The sequence below is a fragment of the Lytechinus variegatus genome, chromosome 16 (genome assembly GCF_018143015.1).
Source record: "Lytechinus variegatus isolate NC3 chromosome 16, Lvar_3.0, whole genome shotgun sequence".
NCBI classification, from domain to species: domain Eukaryota; kingdom Metazoa; phylum Echinodermata; class Echinoidea; order Temnopleuroida; family Toxopneustidae; genus Lytechinus; species Lytechinus variegatus.
This window is the reverse complement of record NC_054755.1, coordinates 22,594,723-22,620,686: the sequence shown is the minus strand read 5'-3', so window position 1 is coordinate 22,620,686 and position 25,964 is coordinate 22,594,723. Positions and strand designations below refer to the sequence as shown.

General features: G+C 38.0%; 1 protein-coding gene across 1 annotated transcript in view; it reads left to right on the top strand.

The window, feature by feature from the left end:
• LOC121429425 (fragile X mental retardation syndrome-related protein 1-like) overlaps positions 1–25,083 on the top strand; it is a 48,010-nt gene extending 22,927 nt beyond the window's left edge. Inside the window, exons 4-16 of the mRNA XM_041626411.1 lie at positions 569–640; positions 1,017–1,099; positions 3,975–4,040; positions 4,662–4,755; positions 6,700–6,816; positions 7,377–7,547; positions 8,199–8,277; positions 9,145–9,341; positions 10,260–10,506; positions 11,134–11,352; positions 16,163–16,306; positions 17,821–17,955; positions 19,020–25,083. Of these exons, the coding sequence (XP_041482345.1) occupies positions 569–640; positions 1,017–1,099; positions 3,975–4,040; positions 4,662–4,755; positions 6,700–6,816; positions 7,377–7,547; positions 8,199–8,277; positions 9,145–9,341; positions 10,260–10,506; positions 11,134–11,352; positions 16,163–16,306; positions 17,821–17,955; positions 19,020–19,345 (1,950 nt within the window). The 3' untranslated portion in view covers positions 19,346–25,083. The remainder of the gene's footprint in view (positions 1–568; positions 641–1,016; positions 1,100–3,974; positions 4,041–4,661; positions 4,756–6,699; positions 6,817–7,376; positions 7,548–8,198; positions 8,278–9,144; positions 9,342–10,259; positions 10,507–11,133; positions 11,353–16,162; positions 16,307–17,820; positions 17,956–19,019) is intronic.
• Positions 25,084–25,964: the final 881 nt, after the last annotated feature.

Genomic DNA, 25,964 nt, shown 5'->3' with positions numbered 1-25,964 from the left:
GCAGGCAACAATGTGCACTAATGAATTTTTTGTGTAGCATTTATAACAAAATATGGAGCGTATTTATATAATATTGACTGGCCTTGAGGGGAACATCAAATATATTGCCAGCAAAAGAATCATATTGGCCCGAGTCTTTAGACGAGGGCAATATACCTATCCCTTCCTGATATTCAGAAAATGTAGGGCAATACGGTTTTGTAAATGACCAGCTCAGATGTCTGATACGGGTAATAATGCAAATTATGCAATACTAAGAAAATTATTTCTCGCATTGAGCAAGGAATCGAGGCCAACCAATAAGGCACCCAAGGCCATGGCCTGGGGGCTTTGGATAAGACTTGAGTTTCTACAAAAGAGAAGCCTTGGATAAATATGACCTGGGTTTCTACAAGAGTACATTCTTGCGACATCACATTCACTATTGAATTCACAATGTTTGTTTAAGGGCCTGTTAAAGGAGAATGGTATACCAATTACTGATGTGGCCACCCTAATAAAGAAGAAATATAAAAATGAATGAATGAATGAACAAATGAATAAATAAAAAACTTCTTTTTTTATTCAGGTGTATTCAAGGTCATTTGAAGGTGAACCTTGCGGATGGTGGAGAGCCAAAATACAAATGGTGAAAGGGGAGGTAAGAAAGATATATAGTTACTTTCATATATCATGGCATATTTCTTCTTAGGAGTTTCTGCATTTTATTCATAAGTAAGTAATAAATTAGCATCTTCATATGGAAAGATATACATGAAAATGAATATCTTTTAAATGTGACAATCAAAAAGATAAATAATATACAAAGACTGATGCTTGTTGGATTTTTTTTCTATTTATTCAAATCAATTTTTTGTTGGGGTGGACTTGTCCTTTAAAGATTTTAATAACACATTGTAATTGTAATCTACATTTTCATGCAGCAATATTGTCCATTTTAATACACATGTTTTGAAATTTGTAGGAGTAATAAAGCACATGCAATAATTAATTTTTTATTTTGTTTCCTCTTGCAGTTCTTTGTCATAGAATATACAGGCTATGACGCCACGTACAATGAAATAGTACAAGGTGATAGGCTGAGGCGGATAAATCCAAAGTGAGTTTCACAGTGATGTTTTGGGGAATTTCAAGAATGGTGCTAGAAATCTGATGTTGGTATTAGGGAATGTTCGCAATTGCTACGCAGATGCTTGGTATAACACTAATGTTACGATACTGCAACAAATAACAAGTAAAATTTAGGTTTAGATTTTCCTCTTTTAATTACAGGAAATAATTAAGCGTAGTGCACAAACATATCATAAATGATAGTGGTCTTACGTCTCTTGAAATCAGTTCTGGCAATTACGGTATTCCAAATTATAGTATCCTGATAAAAGTCCAAGTTGGCTGGCAAAAATTCACAATGATGGCGATGATGAAACTGATGTTGAAGCACGATGAATAATAAGAGTCACTGTAACGAGTTGAAATGTCCTTGAAGACGATGTTGATGATGATTAACAGTCAATTTCAGCAATCCATGGGTTGAACATGTTGAAGAGTGTTCATTGAACAGGTTGATGAGGTTGATGATCTCGATGAGAACTGAGAATTCCTCTCTCAAAATAACTGCAAACAGTTCATTGATGGCGGGCAAATAATTCCACAGAAGATAAATATTCCAGGTGGAAATAAAGTCTGCTCTGACATAAAGTCTGGCGTGAAACTCTTAGCTCTGATCTGATCTGGTGAAGTGATCTGGTATGATATGATGATGTCCTTGAAGAATCTGCCAGCTTTATACTAATTACAACTATTCTAGATCCTTCTAGTATTCACTATTCTAGAGGCTTCTAGTATTCACTATTATGGAAGCTTCTGGTATTGTCTTTTAAAAGAACATTCTCCTTCTTTCAGGAGCAATCACACTCTTGAATGACCTCAGTGAAATCATAGCTAATCCTATTGTGTAGCAATCTATTGTTTGGCAGTCTCTATTCACAAATAACAATCCTTGGCCTTTAAATAGGCAGAGGCCTGCTTAGCAAAAGCTTTTACAAACTTGTTGTGGAATGTTCTTGATCATTCCAAAATATCCTTAAAGGGGAAATTACTAAATAAATGAATGTAATTGCTTTTACAATTCTTATATATAACCCTAAAAATGCATGCCAAGTTACTATGGAGAGCTGAGGTTTTGTTTGAAAGCTGGTGGATCTGGACAGCAGATCATCCAAAGATTCGGAGCAGACGAAAAGTTGGAAATACTGTACGTCGTTTGTCCAGAGTCCAGGAGGACACTTCCATTTTGATTCACCGATTTTCGACAAAGGGTGTTATGTCAATAATAAAGTAATATTGATAATAATAGCAGTATATTTACCTAGGGTAGCCACTTCAGTTCCGAAAACTATTCTCCCAGTTGGCCCTGCTATTATTACCCCGGCTTTAGCTTGGCTCCCTATGTGCTCAAGCATTCAAGGAATTATCCTGCTGGGTACCCATTCCCCTCACCTAGGTCGAGTGCAGCACAGTGTGGATAAATTTCTTGCTGAAGGAAAACACGCCATGACTAGGATTTAAACCCACGACCCTCTGTTTGAAAGGCAAGAGTCAGAACCACTAGACCACAACACACCCACTTTGTAGGGCTTTTGACAAAAGATTTTCTGCATTATAAAAAGTGCCTGCGAAGTGATAGCAAAAACTCCCTAGTATGGCAACACGGGCCACGACACCATGCTTGAAATTATTTTTTATTTGGCATCATCAGCAATTATATAAAGAACAAATTCAAGCAATAGGAGCATGTTGACCCAGTGGATCAGTCTCCAGACTCTGAAACAGAGGGTCCTGGGTTCAAATCTCAGCCATGGCTTAATTTCCTTCAGCAAGACATGGTTCTACATTGTGTAGCACTCAACCCAGGTGAGGTAAATGTGTACCTGGCCGTAATCGATTCCTTGGAATGCTTGTGCTCTGTAAAGACCACCTGGCCAAACCCATGGTAATAATGATATTCAAGACCTTTGGAAATGCTTGGAGACCATACATGTATATGTAAATGTGTTTTTACAAGAAACGTTTATACTAAATAGGTTCATTATTGCGGGTTGAAATAATCACTAGAGGGTTTTTATTTGTCTCGCAATCTACTATGGTCAACAAGGAAATTCGTGATCACTCCCGCAAAAAGTGTTCACTAGCTTTCTAGGAAATTTGTGATCACTCTCGCAAAAAGTATTCACTAGCTTACAAGTTCACGAGATTTCGAGTGCCGCTGCAACTCTTTATCAAGTAACGAAAATTATCTGATAACGTAGTCTTTTTATACAAATCCCCAGGACCGTACGCACGAACAATAAGTGGACACTGATCCGTTGTGTGATCGGTGAGGCGTTTCACCAATCGGTGCGTCGATGTGCGGTGCGGCCGGTAATCCGTATATGCAAATACGTGATGGGTCGGCAATATGCAAATGAGACAAAATTGGCGGGCTCGCTAGTGTCCCGTGGGCGGGGGTTGACTAGCTGAGCGGTCCCTCGCTCGGGGCCGGGAACGATCGGGTCGGCGTGCACTGCCAGGTAAGGGGGTATTGTGCTGTCGGATGGTTCGCATCCAGAAATCGGGAATGTCGATCCTGCTGCCTCTGTTGAAGTTGTTAACACGAAGACGTATACTAATACCCTAGCGATTAAGAAATGTTTATTATTATTAGGATAAGGAGAGTCACATGGATGCCGGGAAGGAAACAGTTTAAAAAAATAACTATACCCTGACTGTCTTCCTTTTCAATCCACATGATAATATGTAAAAATTCGCCTTTTTAAAATTCCTTTTTCATTATTAATTTATCAGTGCCATCTTATACCATCTTTTGGAGTCAACACAAAACTGGTACGATTTATAACCCTGTGGATCCAGCACACAACATAAAATAATAATTTTGACATTTTAACATAGCATTTTAACTTTTCTGTGTATTTTAGTGGGTGTTTGAGCAAAGAAAGTATTCATAGAGCAGTTGTCAATGTACCAACGGAACTCAGGCAATTGTAAGTAATGATTTCCTATAAGGTTTTTTTTAATAATAATAATACATAAGATTAATATATCATACACTTTCATCTTAATTACAAGTAGATTGATGTCCATTGCACTTCAAATTGAATAAAAGTGTTTATTATTACCGCATGAGCTCCATGAGAGAAAATGTTTATGAATCTGAGAATGAAGTTAAATGTTAGACCAACAGAGCTGCCAAGTAGTATGGATTTTCCGTATTTAGTACTGAAAAATGAGAAGAATACTGACGGTTTCATGCAAAATACTGATTTCTCAAGTTTCAGTTTTATGTGTTGTCCTATGGTATTTCTTTGAAAATACTGATTTCCTCGCCAATATACTGATTTTCAGCTTTCAAAATACTGAAATGTTCTTGTTCATGTTGGCAGCTCTGGACCAAGTCAATATTAGAAAAAAAAATGGGTATATCTTAACTGGAAAGTAGAAACATTGTAAATAAATGGGATAGATAGCATTTGGACTGAATTATTAGTAGACAAAGGAGACCAAACTGAATGAAGAAAAATTGTTTGGAGTACAAGTGGCAATGTACCCTTTGATCATCATCCCTCTATACTCTAATACTTATTTCACTTTTTTGTTGTTTGTAGTTGTAAAGATGCGTCAAATCACAGGGATTACGTGAAAGCCACCGGAGCTCTCCTGGTTACGTATAGCGAGACCGATAACGCATTGGTTGTCTTTGTAAGTATCCATTTATCATCATCAATCCAAAGTATTAAATATAGTTTTGTCCCTGTGCACAAGGGTGGCCTGATTCACCTCACACTCAAGCAGACCTGCCAACCAGTGCGTTTTTGGCGTATTTAGTACGTTTTGGCAACCCAAATACGGCAGTACATTTTTTTTTTTGCAAAATCGTAATTTATTGAGAAAAATCATCTCTATATGTCTCTATTTCTTAAAACTTACACAAATATGGTTATTAGATCAATGAAATATTAGGAAACTTGTTTTTTTTTCAATCATTTTGTTAAAACCAGGGTGAGATATACACATGATTAATTTTTTTTTTTAATCTGCAAGAGCAGTGGGCACTTTAGCTTGCATGCTGCTTGAGCTCCGCGATGAGCGAATGCGCCACACATTTTATTATGAAATACACTTTTTTGGGGGGAAAATGCACTTTTTTTATCACGGAATACACTTGTTCATTCCCAGAGGTTGGCAGGTCTGTGACAGCAATGGCCCTTACCCCCTCCCTCCAACTTGCCAAATTCAATGCATCCTCCATCGTAAACCCAACCCTCCTACTTCTCCCCCTCCACTTGCCTCTTCCATGTCTTCTTTGGCTGTCCCTTCCTCCTTGAACCACCCACCTCGAATTCAAAGGCTGTTCTTTACACATGCTCCTCATCCCTTCTCATTATTGGAAAGCACCAATTATCAAAACTAAAACTGATAATGATAGTTTTCACATTGAAAGTATAAGCCAATTGATACTCCAAAAAGTCCATCATACCATATGATTTGTATTGTTCGAAGTTTATGTCTGCTCCGTTTCATATACTTGGGGCAGAATTTTAATTCGTAAAAGGATTATAAATTATGAAGGACCTATGTGTTCTAGCTTGAGATTTCTTAGTGGTACTCGTAATTTAGCAACGATACAAATTTTTTTTAGGCCGAGTTAGTTGTCTTAAAGCCAAAGATGAGTGAACATCGTGAAATGACTACTGACATTGGCATATATTTGAAAATAAACAAATATTTATCAAAGATGAGAATGCCTATTGTTAATTATGCAGATAAAACAAAATTAAAGACTGATATCAACACAAGTACAGTTTTTCTTTCCCAGGAACTGTGTTTGAAACACTTTTCATTTGAAATGCCTGCTGGTTGGAAGCAGCCCTTTTAATGAGTGTTGGTCAGAAATCTGCTGGCTGGACCCAACCACCACTGAACAATGTATCCATTTCTAAACTTATTTTTTGCTTAAAGGTCAAGTCCACCTCAGAAAAATGTTGATTTGAATCAATAGAGAAAAATCAGACAAGCACAATGCTGAAAATTTCATCAAAATCGGATGTACAATAAGAAAGTTATGACATTTCAAAGTTTCGCTTATTTTTAACAAAATAGTCATATGAACGAGCCAGTTACATCCAAATGAGAGAGTTGATGATGTCACTCACTATTTCTTCTGTTTTTTATTGTTTGAATTATACAATATTTCAATTTTTACGAATTTGATGATTAGGACCTCCTTGCCTGAAGCACAAAATGTTAAAATATTGGAATTCCACGTGTTCAGGGAGGAATGAAACTTCATGTCACATGACAATGACGAGAAAATCAAAATATTTCATATTTCATATAATAAAATACAAAAGAAATAGTGAGTGATGTCATCAGTTTCCTCATTTGCATACCGACCGAGATGTGCATATAAATGTTTTGTGAAATGAAGCGAAACTTTAAAATGTCATAACTTATTTTACATCCGATTTTGATGACATTTTCAGTGTTATGCTTGTTGGATTTTTCTCTTTTTATTCAAATCAAGTTTTTGTCGGAGTGGACTTGTCTTTTAAACAAAACCAGAGTTTATCTAAAAGCGCCACCTCGACCAGTGCTATTCATCTCTGATGTATTTTGATTATGTTACTTCCCTCATTTTACCAGGCTACGTCGGCACAGGGTTTGAAGAAGGCACAGATGCTGAGTGACATGCACATACGGAACCTTCGAGAGAAGATTCTGATGTTGTCAAGGGCGGAAGAAGCAGCACAGCAACTGGAGGTATGGGGTGTTTCATGAAAGTTGTCAGCACTGACTGACATTGTCAGTGCCGGCGATGTCAATGAAATCCTTGGTTTTGATTGGCTGAGAGACACTGGCCTCTGACTGTTACTATCATAATGGTACTGTAACTGTCGGAAAATTTCAATTTGTCAGTGCTGACACCTTTCATGAACTGGTCCCAAGTCCTTCCAAGATAATGTAAGAGGCTTTTGCATGGTTGTGTGTTCCACAAAATTGATTAGGTCTATGAAAGGTTCTCATTTAATTTCTTCAGTGGAGGCAAATAATTTATTTTATTAATGTAAAGTTAGGTTTTTATTGTTTATTTTATACCCTATAAGAAGCAAGGTTTATACATCAATGAGCTCACACATGTGTATGAACATCAATGTCAAAATCAAGTTGTGCTGACTATTGGTCAATATTTATGTAGGACTGTGCTCTTTTATACTTACATGTATGTACAGTACAGAGTCTATTGGAATTAGATATTCATCCGTCAACTGATTGAGCATCATGAAGGATATTAATGGTTGTATTTCTTGATCTTGATTCAGGTGTCCAAGCATCAAACGGATGGGCACATGGAAGAGTTCTCGGTGAAAGAAGAACTGATGGGTCTGGCTATCGGTAGCCACGGTGCTAACATCATGAATGCCAGGAAGATCGAAGGCATCAAGAGGGTCGATCTGGAAGAGAACACATGCACGTTTAGAGTGTATGGAGAAGTAAGTGATGCTGCTGCTGATGGTGATAGGGGTGGTGATGATCATGATGGTGGTGATGGTGATGATCATGATGGTGATGATGGTGATGAAGATGGTGGTGATGATGATGATGAAGATGGTGGTGATTATGATGGTGATGAAGATGGTGGTGATGATGATGATGAAGATGGTGGTGATTATGATGGTGGTGATGGTGATGATCATGATGGTGGTGATGGTGATGATGAAGATGGTGGTGATTATGATGGTGATGAAGATGGTGGTGATGATGATGATGAAGATGGTGGTGATTATGATGGTGATGAAGATGGTGGTGATGATGATGATGAAGATGGTGGTGATTATGATGGTGATGAAGATGGTGGTGATGATGATGATGAAGATGGTGGTGATTATGATGGTGATGAAGATGGTGGTGATGATGATGATGAAGATGGTGGCAATGATGATGATGATGATGATGATGATGAAGAAGATGGTGGTGGTGATAATGATGATGATGATGAAAATGGTGGTGATGATGATGGTGGTGATGATGGGGATGTTGGTGGTGATGATGGGGATAATGGTGGTGATGATTGCGATGACAGAGACATAAGAGGAGGAGGAGAAAGGTTTTCATATTCAACCATTTCTTATTCTCTATCACAGACCCATGAAGCAGTAATAAAAGCAAGAAGTATGTTAGAATTCTCTGATGATTATGTCACCGTACCAAGGCAATTAATAGGTAAGAAATGAGTAACCTTTTTTTTTACTTCTATTTGGAAGTAGTTTCTACCATGACTGTCAATGCACTTATGCACTTCTTACAAAGCTAATGAACATCTCTTCTCTTCTGGCAAGTACTCAAATATACATTTGAATTATGATGTGACCTTTGGAAGTCCTGGCTACACAATAACATTTTACCAGAGGGTCAGTGGTCCAATTGACAGCCATGGCATTAATTTTTATTGAGCAAGAAAATAATCTACAACATTGGTTACCAAGCAGGAATATTACTTGAAGAGCCTATGTGTCTCGTTAGCTGTCTGGCAAAAGCCAGGGAAAATTTGCACCTGGAGCACTATACAAAGTAGACATGAGCGTTTGCAAATATATAGGCATTACATTTTATTGTGGTTATGTGCTTCCTTTAAATTCACAAATTGTGCTTTATGGAAAATCGGCCACTTCTACATTATGCCCTACATTTCACATCATAGAAAATCCAAAATTACATTGTATGGTATAGTTTCTATATTGTGACATTTCATACAATATGCTGAAGAAGTTCAAATTATCAAAACATCTGTGGAAAGGATCATAAAATATCAATTTTAAGGATAGTTCAGAAAAAGCTGTATCCTAGAGTTATGACAATGGGGGCAACCTCATATTGCCTGAAAGCTGGCATCTAAATCCTGTAGAGGGCTATTTCTCGGCAAGACAAGATTGTCACTTATGTCATAACTCTGAAATAAAGCTTGTCCGAGCTGTACTCAATTCGATTAAATTTTGAAACAAGGTTTTAACAGCGCACCAACAATTTGCTTTGGTGAACTTTAAGTTGTGACTGTAACTTGTATTGTGATTCTTGACATCTTCTACAAAGGTAAAGTAATAGGCAAGAACGGACGTGTCATCCAGGAGATTGTGGACAAGTCGGGGGTCGTTAGGGTAAAGGTCAAAGGTGACAACGAGAGAGGTCAGATGGAGGACGATGGGGTTGTTCCGTTTCTCTTTGTTGGGACCAAAGACTCAATTGAGAATGCCAAGATTCTTCTTGAATACCATCTAGCACATCTCAAGGTGGGTTGGTAGATTTTCATGAAAAATGAGGTCAATTACTTTTATATATTTCCTTTGTATTTTTTAAATTGTTGTCTCGAGGAAAGTACATTCTTATTAGTTTGAGTTCAATTCTTGTATGTCAGCTTACTTCGAATATGAAGAAAAATCTTTCTGTGTATAAAATGCCATTTTTATACTATGCTCCATTGAACCTGTAGTGTTTAGCCTGGAGAAAGTGAGTTCAAAGTTATCGTTAATGAGTCAATCTAAACTCTCACTTCTATCCAGTTACAAATTATAAGCATTAATGTTTTGAGAATTGATATTCATCTTCAAATTGATCTCCAAATTTGTCTCATCTCATTAGTGATTAATGGTACATTAATTATTATCAAAATCATTTTTGCTTTAAAGAAGAAATTAAAAATATTAGAATTTCATGATACGTGAGCGCAAGTTGAGCCCTTCTTGTGACATCATTGCTTTGTGTTACATGTAATTCTTAGATATTGATTGACAATTGTGAACTCAACATCATGAATGTTTCTCTTTCAAAGGAATTGTAAACCTCTTTTAAACAATACACGTTTCATGATATCGTATTTCTAATGATTAATCGTTATTGTTCACTGCTCTTCGGGGCTCATCGTTCAATTGAATATTTCTTCCATTTTTAAATTCTTACTTGCAGTGCATGATATCCTGCAGCCACAATTGATTGCATTGCACTACATACAAATTGATCGAATTGTTTTTTTTTGTAGGACATGAAAGACCTTCGATTCTAGAGGCTACAGATTGTTGACCAAGTTATTTCTTTAACTTTCAAATTCTCACTCGAATTACATGATATCCAGGAAAAAGTTCTTGACCCATGAGGGGCCCTCATTATAAATATTGTAGCATAAAAATTGATTGAATCGTTTCTCTCTGTAGGACATGGAAGACCTTCGAATCCAAAGGCTACAGATTGATGAGCAGCTACGGTCTATGGGCCACCCTTCCGGCGCCTACCCGCCCATGGGCAGAGAGAGGAGAGGAGACAGGGGCTATGGGTCAGACCAGTCGTTGGAGGATTACGGGGGCTACAGAGGCAGAGGAAGGGGCATGTCCGGTGGTAGAGGGATGCCTGGAAGGGGGCGTGGAGGAAGGGGGAGCGGCGGAAGAGGGAGGTCATTTACAGGTAAGAACAGATGTCTTATTTGAGAAGTATGCAAATCTTATAAGCAGAGGAAGGGGCGTTTCTGATCGGAGAAGGGTGCCTGGAAGGGGGGTGTCTACAGGTAAGAAAGTTTGTACCATTTGAGGATTATGGGGGTCTTTTAAGCAGAGGAAGGGGCATGTCTGGAAGGGGGTGCGGCGGAAAGAGAAAAGGGAGCGGGTGGCAGATGGCAGAAGGGGGTATCATTTTCAGGTAACAAAGTCGACTGTATTTGAGGAGAAATAGACAATATGGCCTTGGAAAAATGATGTCTGGTTGTTGGAGAGGGGCTCCTGGACGGGAGGGAGCACAGCAGAAGGAAGAGATATTTTACAGGTAATAGCTCCAGTCACTCCCAAACCTAACCCTTAACCCCATCTTAATCCTCAGAATTGAACTAAATGCCCTATCGCAGCCCTAATCCTGTTTTCAGATAAGTTGAGACCACCTGTGAAATTGTTGCAGGAAGGAATGTTGTGACCTCTCAAAATGTGTCTATAGATGTCAACTGAATGCGCCACATTTCGAAGAAGTAAATTTGGGTACGCATTCTAGTGAATTAGAAATGCCCTGGTGAAAAAAAATTCTGCATCTTTTTTTTTTTCTCAGATACAAGTCGTAGCGGATCGGAGAGGGAAGAGCCAAGATCAAATTCCTGGGCTGATAGAGCGGCGGTGTCGGACGATCAGGGTTACAGACGTCATGATGATGGGCCTCGCTACAGGAGGGGCACCGGTGGCAGAGGATCATTCAGGGGGCGGGGGAGAGCACCCTATCGTGGGCGTGGTGGTGGTGTTGGTGGTGGGGGAAGACCTCCTGTTATGAGAGGTAAAGCTATCTCTTTATTTTCTGCTCTTCTCTAACTTTTACCACAGACATGTCTTTATATCTTTCAATCTGAGCTTCTATTTTCCCTCTCTTTACTGTGCATTTCTGTCTTGTCTGTGTTTTTTTCTCTGATTCCCAGTCATTGTGTCTAAACTCTCTATCATTCTGTCTATATGCCTGACTTTCTATGATAATGATAATAATAGGTATTTATATACCGCCATGTATCTAGAAATATTCTATTCCGAGGCGCGTTGTTATTATTATTACCCCGGCTTTAGCTCAAGCTGCCTTTCAGCACTCATGCATTCAAGGAATTAATCCTACCGGGTACCCATTCACCTCACCTGGTTGGAGTGCAGCACAATGTGGATAAATTTCTATGTATTTATCTTGTTATTTCTTGTTTTATATATCCTGCAAGTAAATAAGAATATGGTCAAAACAAAACATGGAGATTAAATTGTTCCAATATTTCAAGGGGAAGTTCACCCTGACACAAAGTTTATTGTAAAAATAGCAGAAAAAATAAAAATTATTGCTGAAGGTTTGAGAAAAATTAATCAAATAATTAAAAAGTTATTAGAATTTCAATTATTTGATCTGTGACGTCATATGCGAGCAGCATTCCTACATAGCAAATGGTAAAAAATCAATGAAATGTCATTTTCGTTTATGACGTCACAAATCCAAAACTTTGAACTCTAATAACTTTTTTACTCTTCAACGCATTTTCCTCAAAACTTCACCAATATTTTTTACTATTTTTTCTGCTATTTTCACAACAAAGTTTTCTTCAGGGTGAACCTCCCCTTTCAGTCAAGTCACGATCCGCAGGCAGCCTGGAGATCTTGTGAGCCTCTGCAGCAAACAAGTGTGCCTAAAATATGTTGCATGATACAATCCTACGTCCATAATGTATTATATTGAATGAGGTTCACAACTCAAATGTTTGATATTCAATTTTTATTTCCACATATTGAGTAAAAAAAACATGTAATAACATTACAATTGAGTACATACATAGATAGTAACAAATACAAGTATGAAAAGTAACAATATATACATAAAAAAGACATAGAAAATCAAAATGTGGAGGGGATTGACAAAGGCCATATTGATCTATCAAGGTCAATCCCCAATGAAAGAAAAAAAATGGAATACATAAATTAAGAAAAAATAGATACTTAACCTCAAAACCCCAGACAAAGCAAAAGAAATTAAAAGACAAAGAAAGGGGAGGGAGAGGCAAATATAAAACTATCTTATGGAGTAAATAGGTAAAATTTATATTTCCGTTTGAAAGACAGGAGTGTGGGGGAATGTTTGAGTTCATTCGATAAAGAATTCCAAAGTTTGGGTCCGACATATTGAATAGTGTTTTGTGAAAATGTATAAATAAAGCATTTCAGTTCCTGGGAACGTAAAATTCATATATAGCCCCGGGCTATTTTGAAATTGTATAGCGTAGGGGGGGGAAGCGAAAACAGCCCCTCCCCCTCAGATCTTGGCTGTTGATCGTGCAATTGCGATGAAAATTTGCACGCACGTCACCTATGACAAAACCTCCACAATTCAATTATACCAAAATTATTCCAATATATTTTTGATTAATTAATTATGGTAATTATCCCATGAAATCATAGTTTGGCTGGAAATCTTTATATATAGGCCTAAAACTGATAGATTTTTGTCTGGACACTCTTGAGCGATTTTGGGTCTGACATGCACACACCAAATGTTACATAACTTTGGAACCCCGTACCCCCGCGTCACGAAGTTGGTCTTGAAAGTTGCGCGAGGCTTGAAAGTAAACAGTCAAGATATTCATTTTTCTGAATACAGGATTCTGATTGGTGAGTACCCGCTTTTCAGAATCGGGGGAAAAGGAATTACCGACGTGACTCTGCCCCAATATCTCTACCCGCGCCAAACAGATGATAAAGTTGTGCAGATGTTTTGTAGGAAATTTAATTACAGTAAACTTTTCATATATTCACCTTCTATAAGTCAATCACCCAAGTCATAGCTCTTTTTCAGACCAGGAGGGTGGGGGGTGTTTAAAAAAAATTAAGAGTAAACTTGAGGCCACTGCACACCTTATGACCCGAATGGTCTGCGACTGAGTGAGGGGAGATGAATCGCAAGGTAGTCATAAGCCTCGACAAAGCACACCTTGCGATCTGATCTGCGACTCATGCATGTGCTTTTTGCTTTTTGGCATAGCAACTGAGAAAGTGCGCTTACTACTGCGTATGCGCCATAGATTTATGCGCGTTGTTTATCATATACGCATCGTGCAACTCTGCTGTCTGATTGGCTGGAAGTTGGATTGAGCTTGCGATCAAGTCATAAGGATTTGACATGTCAAATCCTTACGATTTTCCTTGCGACTTGTCTCTGACCGGTCTGTGACGCTCAAGCTGACAAGAGCTGTGACGTCACATCTCCTGTCATCCAGTCGCAAGCCAGTAGCAGACCAGTCGGGTTTTAAGGTGTGTGGTGGCCTTTAGAGTCACACTTAATCCAGTTTCATGTGGTATGAGAGACATCACCATATTGGTTAAATCACGATCAATCAGATTGCGAGTTTCATGGTGTGCATGTTGGTATTTAATCACAACCCTATCACACTTAAAGGAGAAATATATTGATTATGAATGTGGTCTTATTATATATCAATGGAAAGGTAATGATGTGGGGATCATCAGTGGGTCATTCAAAAATACCGAAAATAATACAAAAAGGTGAAAATCGCCGATTAAAAAACGCTAAAATGCCCCTCCGAAATATGCCTCGCATCGGTCTCTGAATTGACTGGAATTTGATGACGTCACTGTCTGTACGAGAGGCGTGATTGGCTCTCCCACGTGAAGCTCCACTTGCATGCAAAACCTGTTGCGTGGGTACGTTTTCTCCACACTGTCACTGAATACTTCTTTCACGAAATGAAAGAAAACCCAGAATTTTATCTAGATTTGGATTTTCAAATTGATGATTTTAAAGATGAAGAGAATGATGATGAAGTGAACAACACAGTGAGGTAGTTGGAGGTAAATAATGGGGGAACAATGCCGATGATTATGATGAAAATTCAACTTGCCTGACGATCACAAGTAAAGTCATGTACATGCCGATTCGCTACCAACTCATGCAGCTGCTGCTACAAGTGGTAGCTATACGTACACCGCGCGGGCCAAATTAAATCCATGAAAATGAATAACCACATCAAGAGAGAGTCTATCATAAGAAGGAAAATAATGATATAACTGTACTTACAAACAAGTGAATAATCCGAATTAACCTGAAAGCAAATCAACTCAACGAATAGCAGCAGACGATATGCACCGACGATAAACTTCATATGGCTGGGATAGATTGTCACTCGTTCTGTTAGATGTAATTTGTAACTCATTAATTTGACAAAATTACGAAACTCGGGGAATTATTTATATATATAAAAATATAGTAACATCTCTTATTATTTTTTGTATTACGATAAAACCTCTTTTGAAGGAAAACGTTGAGATAAACTAAAATTACTTTTAAATCCCCCCCAACATGCGTAGCTTGTATGTCATTGCAAACAAACCATCGCAAACATGCACGTATTCCTTCCTTGCTGATTGAGAGCTGTGCAAAACGTGCATAGATCTATTCTCTCAGTCTCAGCCAAGGCGAGCAAACAATACGGCATGTGTTGTTGTGATGGTTTGTTTACGATCACATAATGCTACGCATGATGGGATGATCTTTTACATCTAATTTTAATTTACCTCAACGTTTTCCTTCAAAACAGGTTTTATCGTAATTCAAAAAATGATAAGAGATGTTACTATATTTTTATATAGAATAATAATTCCCCGAGTTTCGTAATTTTGTCAAATTAATGAGATAAAAGTTACATCTAACAGAACGAGTGACAATCTATCCAGCCGGATGAAGTTTATCGTCAGTGCATATGCCATATCGTCTGGTACTATTCGTTGAGTTGATTTGCCTTCAGGTTCGGATTATTCACTTGTTTGTAAGTACAGTTATATCATTTTCCTTCTTATGATAGACTGTCTGGATGTGGTTATTCATGTTCAGCATGAATTCAATTTGGCCCGCGCGGTGTAGCTAGCACTTCCAGCAGCATGAATTGGTAGCGAATCGGTATGTACATGACTTTACTTGTGATTGTGTTGCAAGTTGAATTTTCATCATCATCATCGGCGTAATTCCCCCAATTTACCTCCAACTACGTCACTGTGTTGTTTCACTTCATCATCATTCTCTTCATCTCAAAATCATCAATTTGAAAATCCAAATCTAGATAAAATTCTGGGTTTTCTTTCGATCATTTCGGGATCGAAGTATTCAGTGACAATGTGGAGAAAATGTACCCTTGCAACAGGTTTTGCATGCAAGTGGAGCTTCACGTGGGAGAGCCAATCACGCCTCTCGTACAGACAGTGACGTCATAAAAAAATCCCCAATTCCGCGGACGTAATTCTGCGTGTTTGAAGCATTCAGAGAGAGAACTTTAAACTATCAATTAACTGAGTTTCATCCGTCTCCATGATAAATGATGTACACCATCGTGTTCTCCTTATTTTCTCCTTTATTGTGATATATGATTCTCCAGTTTTACGATTTTCAATATATTTCTACTTTAACTCATTGTAAAAAAGAATTATCCAAAACACGTGTTATTTACATATTCTAAATCGTCAAAATTTCGTCCAAGTCAAAGAGATTATTGTGGTCCCTAGATATTTGACTTTATAGCCAGATTCACTTGCAATTTGACATTTTTCCTCTCCAGATTCCCAAAGACCTTCATCACCCCTCTCGGAAACTGACGATGATTTCAGACGCGACCCTCGGAGGCGGCAGGACGATGAGGATGATACTGTGTTGGAAGACACGACAACTGTCGATGAAGATGTCACTAATAATAATGGAGCTGGTATGTTTGAATATTTCATTCTCATCATTCATCCGTCATCATCACCATCATAATCATTTACCATCTTCATCCATCTATAATCATCAATCGTCTTCATCAATCATATATCATCATCATCCATCAATCATCTTCATCATTTATCATCATCACCATTTGTCATCATCATCATTTATCATCATCATCCATCATCATCGGTCATCACCATTATTCCCATGAGACTCAAATGCTTACGTTGATAAAATAAATAGTAGACAATTAACTGATCTTAAAGCTACAAATACAAACTACTACATGTAACTAAGGGATTGGTTTTAAGTGCCTTTCTGAATATCTTTACTGATGAAGAGTGACTAACTGCAAGCTGGAAATCATTCCTGACTCAGTTAACGTTCTGTCACCCACCAACATTCAAGTTACCAAATATTTGAGACAGAAAGTATCATTGGCTGACCTCCAGCAGGGGTGCAAGAGTTCAGATTTTTATCTTATTTCAGCTTAATTTCAGCTTATTTTGGGCTTTTCTCTTTTTTCAGATTAATTTCAGCTTATTTTGGGCTTTTCTCTGTACAAAAAGAATGGGAGCTCTTTTTATTTCAGACTTTTTCAGCACTCTTCAGCTTTTTTCAGATCTTTTTATCTGTGACCACTCACTCCTCTGCTCCAGTGTATACAATCTTAAACAAATACTATGAAGCCTTCTTATTTCGTTTTTATATCCAGCCAGGAGTAATTTCAAAGGAAGCCAGTTTAATGAGTTCAAGAGTGGTTTGATAGGATGCTCTTGAGAAACCTTTGATAAAACAGACTGTTCTATATATATATATATATTGTATATACACATTGTATATACTCCTGAAGAAGACGGAGGTCCGTCGAAAATTCGAGTAAATAAAAACTATATTGGCATTGAAAGCATTACCTTAATGTCCTTTTATCTTCAGCATATTTTGTTATATATATATATTTTTTTTTGGGGGGGGGAGGGGGTGGGGGGAATAGGAGAAGTGGTCTAGATGAGATAGATGATGATTGTACAAATGCCACACACCAGTAAGGGCATGAATATGAAATACATGCCACTTCGTCCACTCACCACATGGTCTACCCCCATTTAGTTTAATGCCATTCCGTCCAACAACATTTCGTCGAATAACCATTTGGTCCAATCATCACTTCATCCAATCACCATTTCGCCTATGACCATTTCGTCTAATAACCAGTTGGTCTAATGCCCATTTTCTTTTCATGAATTTTGCACATTTAACACTAGTTTAATTAGACCAAATAGTGTGTGGACTAAATGGCTATAGGACCAACTGGTTATTAGATGGAACGGCATTAGACTAAATGAAAGTAGAATCTTTGGTGAGTAGACAAACTGATAGTAGACTAAATGGTAGTAGACGAGTGGGCAATTGGACGAATTGGCCTTAGACGAATTTGAAATTAACCGTTCATGTCTGAAGCATCGCCAAGTGTAGAATAAACCCTGTGTTGACTTTTGACCCTTTTAGATGACCAGCAGAGTAAGAGGAGGCCTAAGAAGCCTAGGAAGAGGAAACCAAGGGGTGTTAGACCGGGCGGTGACAATCAGGAAGACACCGACACCAGTAAGACAGGATCGCCTCAGTTCAATAGAAGACCATCAGGTATGGCTAGCCTCCTCTTCATCTTCACAAAGGCCTTTTTTTTTTTTTAATCCCAGATTAATTAACTTTTGAATGAAATGGCCTATCAAGATCATCGTTGCGTGCGCATTTGCTCGGTAGACGGACTAGGAACCAATCAGAATTGTCCTTTCAAATCAACGATTAAAGGGGAAGTTCACCCAGAAGAAAACTTTGTTGTAAAAATAGCAGAAAAAATAGTAAAAAATATTGGCGAAGGTTTGAGGAAAATCCGCTAAGGGGTAAGAAAGTTATTAGAGTTCAAAGTTTAGGATTTGTGACGTCATAAACGTATGAATGTATAAAAATGTATGAATTACAAATTTTGTATGGTTCCTGATAACTTAATTTTGTTTTCTTTTCATGATCGGGTGTGAAATAATTTGTCTATTGACATAAAAAAGTTACAGTGAAAACCATTTTCAATTTTCTGAGAAAATGACATTTCATTGATTTTTTACCATTCGCTATGTAGGAATGCTGCTCGCATATGACGTCACAAATCAAATAATTGAAATTCTAATAACTTTTTGATTATTTGATGAATTTTTCTCAAACCTTCGGCAATATATTTTATTATTTTTTCTGCTATTTTTACAATAAACTTTTTGTCAGGGTGAACTTCCCCTTTAATCGCTAACCTTTGTATTAAAGGGCCGTGGTACGTGTTGTATTTATTGTTATTAATATGTATACAAAAACACAACCAGCTAGAAGAAAAAAAGCAATTGTAAGGACACTTCCAAGATATCTGTAACAGAAAATTTGTAATTTGATTGATTTCTTTGGAAGTCATGTTGTAATATATGTAGTTTATGGAATGAAAATAGGGTAGTGACAAAGTAGTTAATGATGATTTGGGGGTCCGATTTTTTTCCCGGGCTCAATTTTCAAAACATATCACAGACACAGGTGACAAGTGGGATTTTGCATCTGATATTTTCTTAAAGTCCACTGGCATATGTCTGTGATAAATAGGTGATCCGTTTGTTCAGGTATTTGGTTAAGCAGGTTGGACTATTTTTCTCATTGATACTCTTGATTAGGTCCAAGAAATCGACCCAACGGACATCCTGGTAACAGTGGGCGGGACGACAACTCTGCAGGGGAGCAACGAAGGTCCGCATCCCCGCGCCCCGACACGAACATGCCCAACGGTCGCGCATCAGGAAATGGCAAACCGCCCCCACAAGAGCAAAGAGGGGGAGGCAGAGGACGATCCAGTCGCAGACCGAAGGGCGGGCCCACGACGAACGGGAACGTGACGGGCAGCGACACAGAGCGCGTTCCTGCTAAGGGCAAGCAAGGGAACGGAGCCTGCAACTCCTCTCCACAAGAACGCAAAGAAGGCCTGACCAATGGTACTATCTGAAGTTCGTAATCGAAGCGAGTTCGAGAGTGAGTGAAGGAAGTGCGTTTACCGCCAGTTTCAAAATTATGCAAATTTGTGAGGATTATGACAAATCTGTTTCTACTGAATTTTACTACTTACAGTGACTATGATGAAGATTTTGACTGATGTTTTTTTTTTCTCTGCTTTGACTTTAAACTGAAGATTGACCTTTGTAATGTGATGTATTTTGTATTCATGATAGATATGTTTTCATGTAGTCCCAAAGGTTGAATTTTGTGCTGCCTCTGCCTACCGTTCTGGTCACGTAACACCACTGCATGGTGAGAAGCAAAAATGCAAGGAAGGATTGAAATTCAGGTATTGAAGATCCAGGCGATGGGAGAGCCATTAGATGCCGCTGAGTTACTTACATGATGCTTTATAAAAGCTGATAATAAAGCAAGACATCAAATTATAGATACAAAATAGCTTGAAAGAAATTTCTGGCAAAGCTTTTTACAAAGAAATGTGTTCCTGGCAAGGAATGAACTGCCCTATACTTTGCATAGGCATTGCCAAGATCTAGTAACATCACAATCACTGTGATACTTCTTGAATGCACAATGATGAAAGGGAGCGAGGATATGCTCTACTCAACATTGCTATTTCAAAGTAACCTCTGTGTGAAAAGGCCTTGTGCACATCAAATCCACTCAGGTGATGGCATGGTTGTAAGCTCCATAGAAAACCGTCCTGTACATGAAATGGTCTATCCTTTTTGAAGGAGATGGTTCAAACCAATCACTAACTTTGTCTTGTATAAGCAATCAACATGCAGCATACTACAATGCTTCTAAGCGTTGCATATTTTTACCCCGGCTTTACTAGGAATACCCTGATCGCCTGAACAGTTAGACCCCGTTCTCATTACACTTTCTAAAACTAGTTTACTAGAAACCGATTCAGGAAACCAGTGTGGAAGATTGCTTTGCTAGAGTTCCCATTTGATCACCTGAAAGTGGTTTTCAAAATCACTTAACTTAAAGCGATCTTGTTGCCATGGGAACGCTCTCAGTGGGGTGACATATTTCAAGAAAAATTCGAAATCACAGCGTAGGCGTGCTACACACAGTGTGTGGAATAGCGTGCTCTAAATGTGCAAAGATCGCTTCCCGACGAACAGTTGTGTCCTCACGCTAAAACCAGTCTAACGAAGCAAAGCGATCTTGAAAACTATGTCGCAAGGTGGTTTTTATGAACCGGTTGGGAAGATCACTTCCAAGATCGCTTCGACCATTCTCACTACACGTTAAACTAGTTTCCACTAAACTAGTTTTAGGAAGGGTGTCTTATTCTGCACTCTTTATGCAAGTGATTTCATATGGTTCTGGTCATAGTTTGCTGGAGTGTATACATTGTGCATGCGCATTAGTTTAATGGAGTATACCAAAGATATACTGAACTCGCTCCCACTACCGGTAAAGAGCCTGTCACAAACAAGGAAGAATGCAAAACAAGCAATGGAGAAATCCGCTTCTATACACCCCAGTCGCACCTACGAAACCGATCCCAAACCAACTGATGCTATGCCATTGGAAATAACATGATGTATTTGGTCGGTCTGGAGTCGGTTTCATTGGAGTGACTTGAGCATTAGGAAAGGGTCATGAAATGTATCAACGATTTGCTAGTGATAAATTAGTCATATCCAAGAGCTCTCCAGACCTGCCAACTGTCCTGATTTCAACTTTCAAAATGACCAAAAATCGGGTTGTGCTGATTTCTGAAATGTCATGTGAGAGAAAATACATTTTGGGAAAGTCGCTATAGACCCCTTCATGCTCCTAAGTTCTCAATACAACTGAAATAGCCTGGTCCTTGTAGGGTTTAAGTTGCCAAAATACAGGAATTGCAGGGGATCGCCTACTTGACATAAGCATGTGGCTCAGCTCCTGGAGACTGCCCAGGATTAAGTCGGCGTCTTGGAACCCTGGCCAGTGGTTGTCTAGATTTCTAAATGTTTGCAGGTATGACACTGTTCTCTACACCTTTTCATAGTCAATGATAATTTCTGTATTATTTCAATACCTAAGAATATATCTTTCATTCTCATGTGACTCGAGGTTGACGATCTCAGTAACTGAGGTCAGACGATGAATACTGCTTCCTGTTTGAAGGTCCTTGCTGGTTTGGGGACGTCTCTCTATTCTTCCCAACCGCTTTTCCCCGCTGAATAATGCCAAACGTTTGAGGACATCAACTATCCTGATTCTTGCTCTCAATCTTGTTCACCTTTGATCCTGTTCATTTTGTCCTCTGCCATCTCCTGAGCTCGAGTATCAATACAATGCATTTATGCACAAAGAGAAATGTGTAGCGTGCAATTCATTGGGATTTTATGTCATTTCTTGTTAAAAGAAATTGTCTCTTTCTTTTTACACATGTGGTGGATAAAGGTGAGAGTACACTTTTCAATACTTTTGTATTTATATATATCAAATCAGTGCAGTTTACAATCTCCAAAAATCACTTTTGTAATCATTGGCACCGTAACCAAAGCACATCATGAACGATCGTTTGTCAGTATTGTTTTTGTATATGAGAAATGATTTTAATTATGATTGCGTTCTGTATTGTCTACATGATGATGATGATTATTCAAAATTCTGCATTTCTAAGATGATTGTTCGATTTATGCACGTCATTATTGAAATTGACTTTGGCTTGATGTTGGGGTTTGCATACTTTCTGCATTTTTTTTTATAGATGTGATTAAATGCTTTAGACAGCCAGCAGTGATTCTCTTTTGTACTGGATCACGAGAAGTAGTCTTTCATTTTGTTTTCAGTCTACATGTTTTTAGTATCTTGGTAATCTTGTTTTATTATCAGGAAACAGACAAACAGAGCTTGGAGTCGGGTTAGAAATCCGAGAAATTAGATTTTTGATCGCTTGTAAACTCCAAACAGACCTGTTTATTAATGAGATGATTATTGTTTAAGACTTGAATTATCGATGAATGATTACTATTAGTTTCGCATGCATGCAGTCTTCCTTTTAGTGTAGGATTTTTTACAGGTATAATTTTGGAATGTATTCAGTTTTATTCAGTTATTTATATTATTTATATTATTATTAGTTGTTGTTTGTAGTATTCTTTGATATGACAATCTTTTCAACTACATGAAAATGCTGTGCAGTTAGGCACTTCTCGGTTATTTCACCACAGAAATGATGTAGCAAGCGGGAAAATTTGTTATATCAAGGGTAACAAAAAAAAACATCAGCAGTACAAGTGTTTCTGATTTTTATTACAGGCTGATTGGGGGTCAAAAATTTGTGAAATACAAATGTCAAATATACTTTCTATTGTGCTACATATTGACAGTACAGTCGACAAAGTAGCCTGTAATTTAATACCAATTTTTCATATCAATCGTGCAACGGATGTACATGTATATTACAATATAGCATGTGTGTGTTTCACCTAAGCTTACACAACAGTACTTATCATGCATGATTTCATTTTAAAAGGATAAAAAACTTCTTGCTATGTACATCATGTACAGTTTTTTTTTCAATAATGACTCTATGTGAAAGATTGGTGTTTGTTTATTGCTGCTATTTTCGCATGACCTAGCATGAGGAAGTCTTATTCGACAAGTACTACCTTTCTGACTTAAAAAAAACTGACACATGAATAGAATGAAGAAAAGTTTATATCAACTTGCTGAAATGTAAACCAGGGGCCTGTAACACAAAGTAATGAAATCAATTGTAAAATGGCAATATAGCCATCCAAGATCATTGTTGCATGCGTATGATATTCAACTTACGAACTATTAACTTAAGCCCCTTTCACAATTGGTGTTGCGACTGCTTACAACCGTTGCGATTCTGTGCAATATATATTGTGACCAAATGATCGCAAACGGTCGCACGAGCAATTGTGAAAGCCCCTTAATGCGAATGCTTTGTGTTAAAATTTGCGATTGATCGCAACTGTTTGTGTCATGAGGCCTAGAAGATTTTGATACACAAGGACATGACATCTGCTGATATCAACAAGAGGAATTTGAGAAAGGATGTGAGTTACATGTAAACAATGCCTGCATATACAAACGTACTATGAGCTTAAAATGCATGAGTTGTGATGCAACATTAGTGCAGTCAGGGACTTGTCAGCTTGCATGGAGAGTGAAAGTTTACACCGGACTCTGTAAAAAGGCACTGGCGATATCTGCAACAAAGCTACATTTACATCGTTTAAGCAAAGCAAAGTAACTTTTCCCACCATTCTTGTGCTTGCCTCAGGGCAAGTTCAGGGCATCGTCAGGCTTGAGGAACTGAAATGATGACTTTACACTGATGATGTGACACCTCTATCACATTGAGTGATTTCAAGTTTGGTGTTGGTGTTAGGTCAGTTTAATGTCAGCATAGCTACAAATTTAAAATGCGTCTGGTACTGCAACAAAGGTGTTGAGTTATTAATAATGTGATCTGGGGCCTGTTGCAGAAAGAGTTGTGTTTAAACGCTAGTCAATATATCAAGCGCAAGTCCTGAATACGGGTGCTTCATTGGCTGAAAATCAAGTTGCGCAAGATTTTTTAATTTGCGTTTGATCGCAACTTTCTGTAACGGGATAATTGTTGTAATTATTTTTTTTTTTTTTAATTTCACTGCAATTTCCCTGTTACCATCTCTAAATGATAGGATATGGTGTGTACAGATCAAGATGTGATGAACGTGATCTGTTCTTTTTTCCTCTCTTTCTCCTGGTTTCTCCTCCCTTTCTCTTCTCTATTCGATCCAGATATATCATTACATCTTCACGACTTACTTCCATTTACATTTGTCTAGTTTCCTTCTTTCTTTTCGCTCACCTACCACTGCATTCTCCTTTTTCTCCACCGAAACTTTTTTCTAAGATCACATAGTTTACATATTTAGATTTGTGTATCATTTAAGGAAATATTACGATACTTTGTATGAGAAGTTTATATGTAACTTGCATGTTTGCAAAATTGATCACAATTCGGCCTTTGGCTGCAGTGATCTGTAATAAATGATTTCATCTATCTACATGTACATGTATCTATCTAACTCAGAATAGGTTTTTAGCAAGGGGTAGCAATATTAATTGTGCTTCTAACAGACTAACAACACCAACACCACCACTGAACTTGAAATCGCCCATTATACTACATGTACCTTTTGGTCTCGACTTGATTCCATTCTGTTTGATAGACAACACCTGTTACTTAATAATAATTGGATTTATTGACTGCTTTTCCAGAGGATACTGTTCTTACCCTGGCTTGTGCACTTAAGGAATTTATCCTGTACTTGCTCACCCCTCCAGGTTGGTGTTTTATAAAGAAGATGATCGTAGGTGCCAAGTGAGCTACATTGGGATAGTGTGGCACAAAAAAGGTCACTAGTCGTGCGTAAAGTCTTGCGTAATTTTACGAACAGCTTTATGAAGCACCCACTTGGGTTGAGTGCAGCACAATGTGGATAAGTTTCTTGCTGAAGGGAAGTGCCCGAATGGTGTGGAATTCCCCCAAGGAAGCTGACAAGCCGCCGACTTTTAAAGAGCTTCATTAAACAAGATATCAAGCGCGACAAGGAGCGGTGGAGATGAACTTCAATCAAAGTACATGTATGTGCAAACCAGGGGAGTGTTTCATGAAATACATATTCAGAGATTTCCACTGAAAACTGTTAAAAGCTACTGAAATGCTTGCATCTGATTGGCTCATACCAACTAAGTTCATGAAAAACAGTGGCAAGTTGCCTCCTGGGACACTCCCCTGTATTATATCATCTGCCATCTTGATTTTTAGGATAGTACAGTTGTTAAAGCCTCGGTGCAACCAAACTGAACATGAAGTGTTTTCTACATCTGCCCCTGTTGCTGTTCCCATAACTTGTATCTCCCAAGCTGAATTGAGAAAGGGCTAAAATCAGTCAAATCTGCCGACTGATTGCTTTACTATCTTATATTGTAAGCTCATTACCGTATGAAATATTAAAAGAAACCTTGGCTGCATACTTGGGGTATATATATATATATGTGTGTTCTGTATGATATGTGTATGGTATGATAAGACAACTTGGATTGTTCTTTTCTATAAATTAAACATTTTATTTGTTCATGTTTTTTCACAGTGCCTATTACGATGATTAAAGCTGTTTTAGTATTAAGGATGGTTTTTGGTATTATTTATAATCTTGGAGCGCGGGAGTGACGTGGAGCCAAGAATGGACCTGTATATTATTGCCAAATACTTTCTTAGTCATGCACAGTGACTGATTTATATGTGGAACTCTTGTTAGGATTGATGACACTGAAAATGTACAGCATTGTGATGGAAATCGTGAAATTCATGTAGAATAAGTACTATCCTGTTGTGTAAAGTTAAATTTCACCTCGCAATTGTATTTAAGATAAAATCGACATAAAAAGTGCTAAAAATCAATAAAAAAAAGAAGGAAAGAGGGTTGGAATGGGAGAGGTGGCACGAGCAAGTATTACATTGTATAAAAACGCTGTACACATGTTCAAGGGTACGTATTGCTTGTTCTTTTTCAGTTCCGGCGCGAGAGACGCAAATTCGTATTTGGACAAAATAAATGAAAAGGAATAAAAAC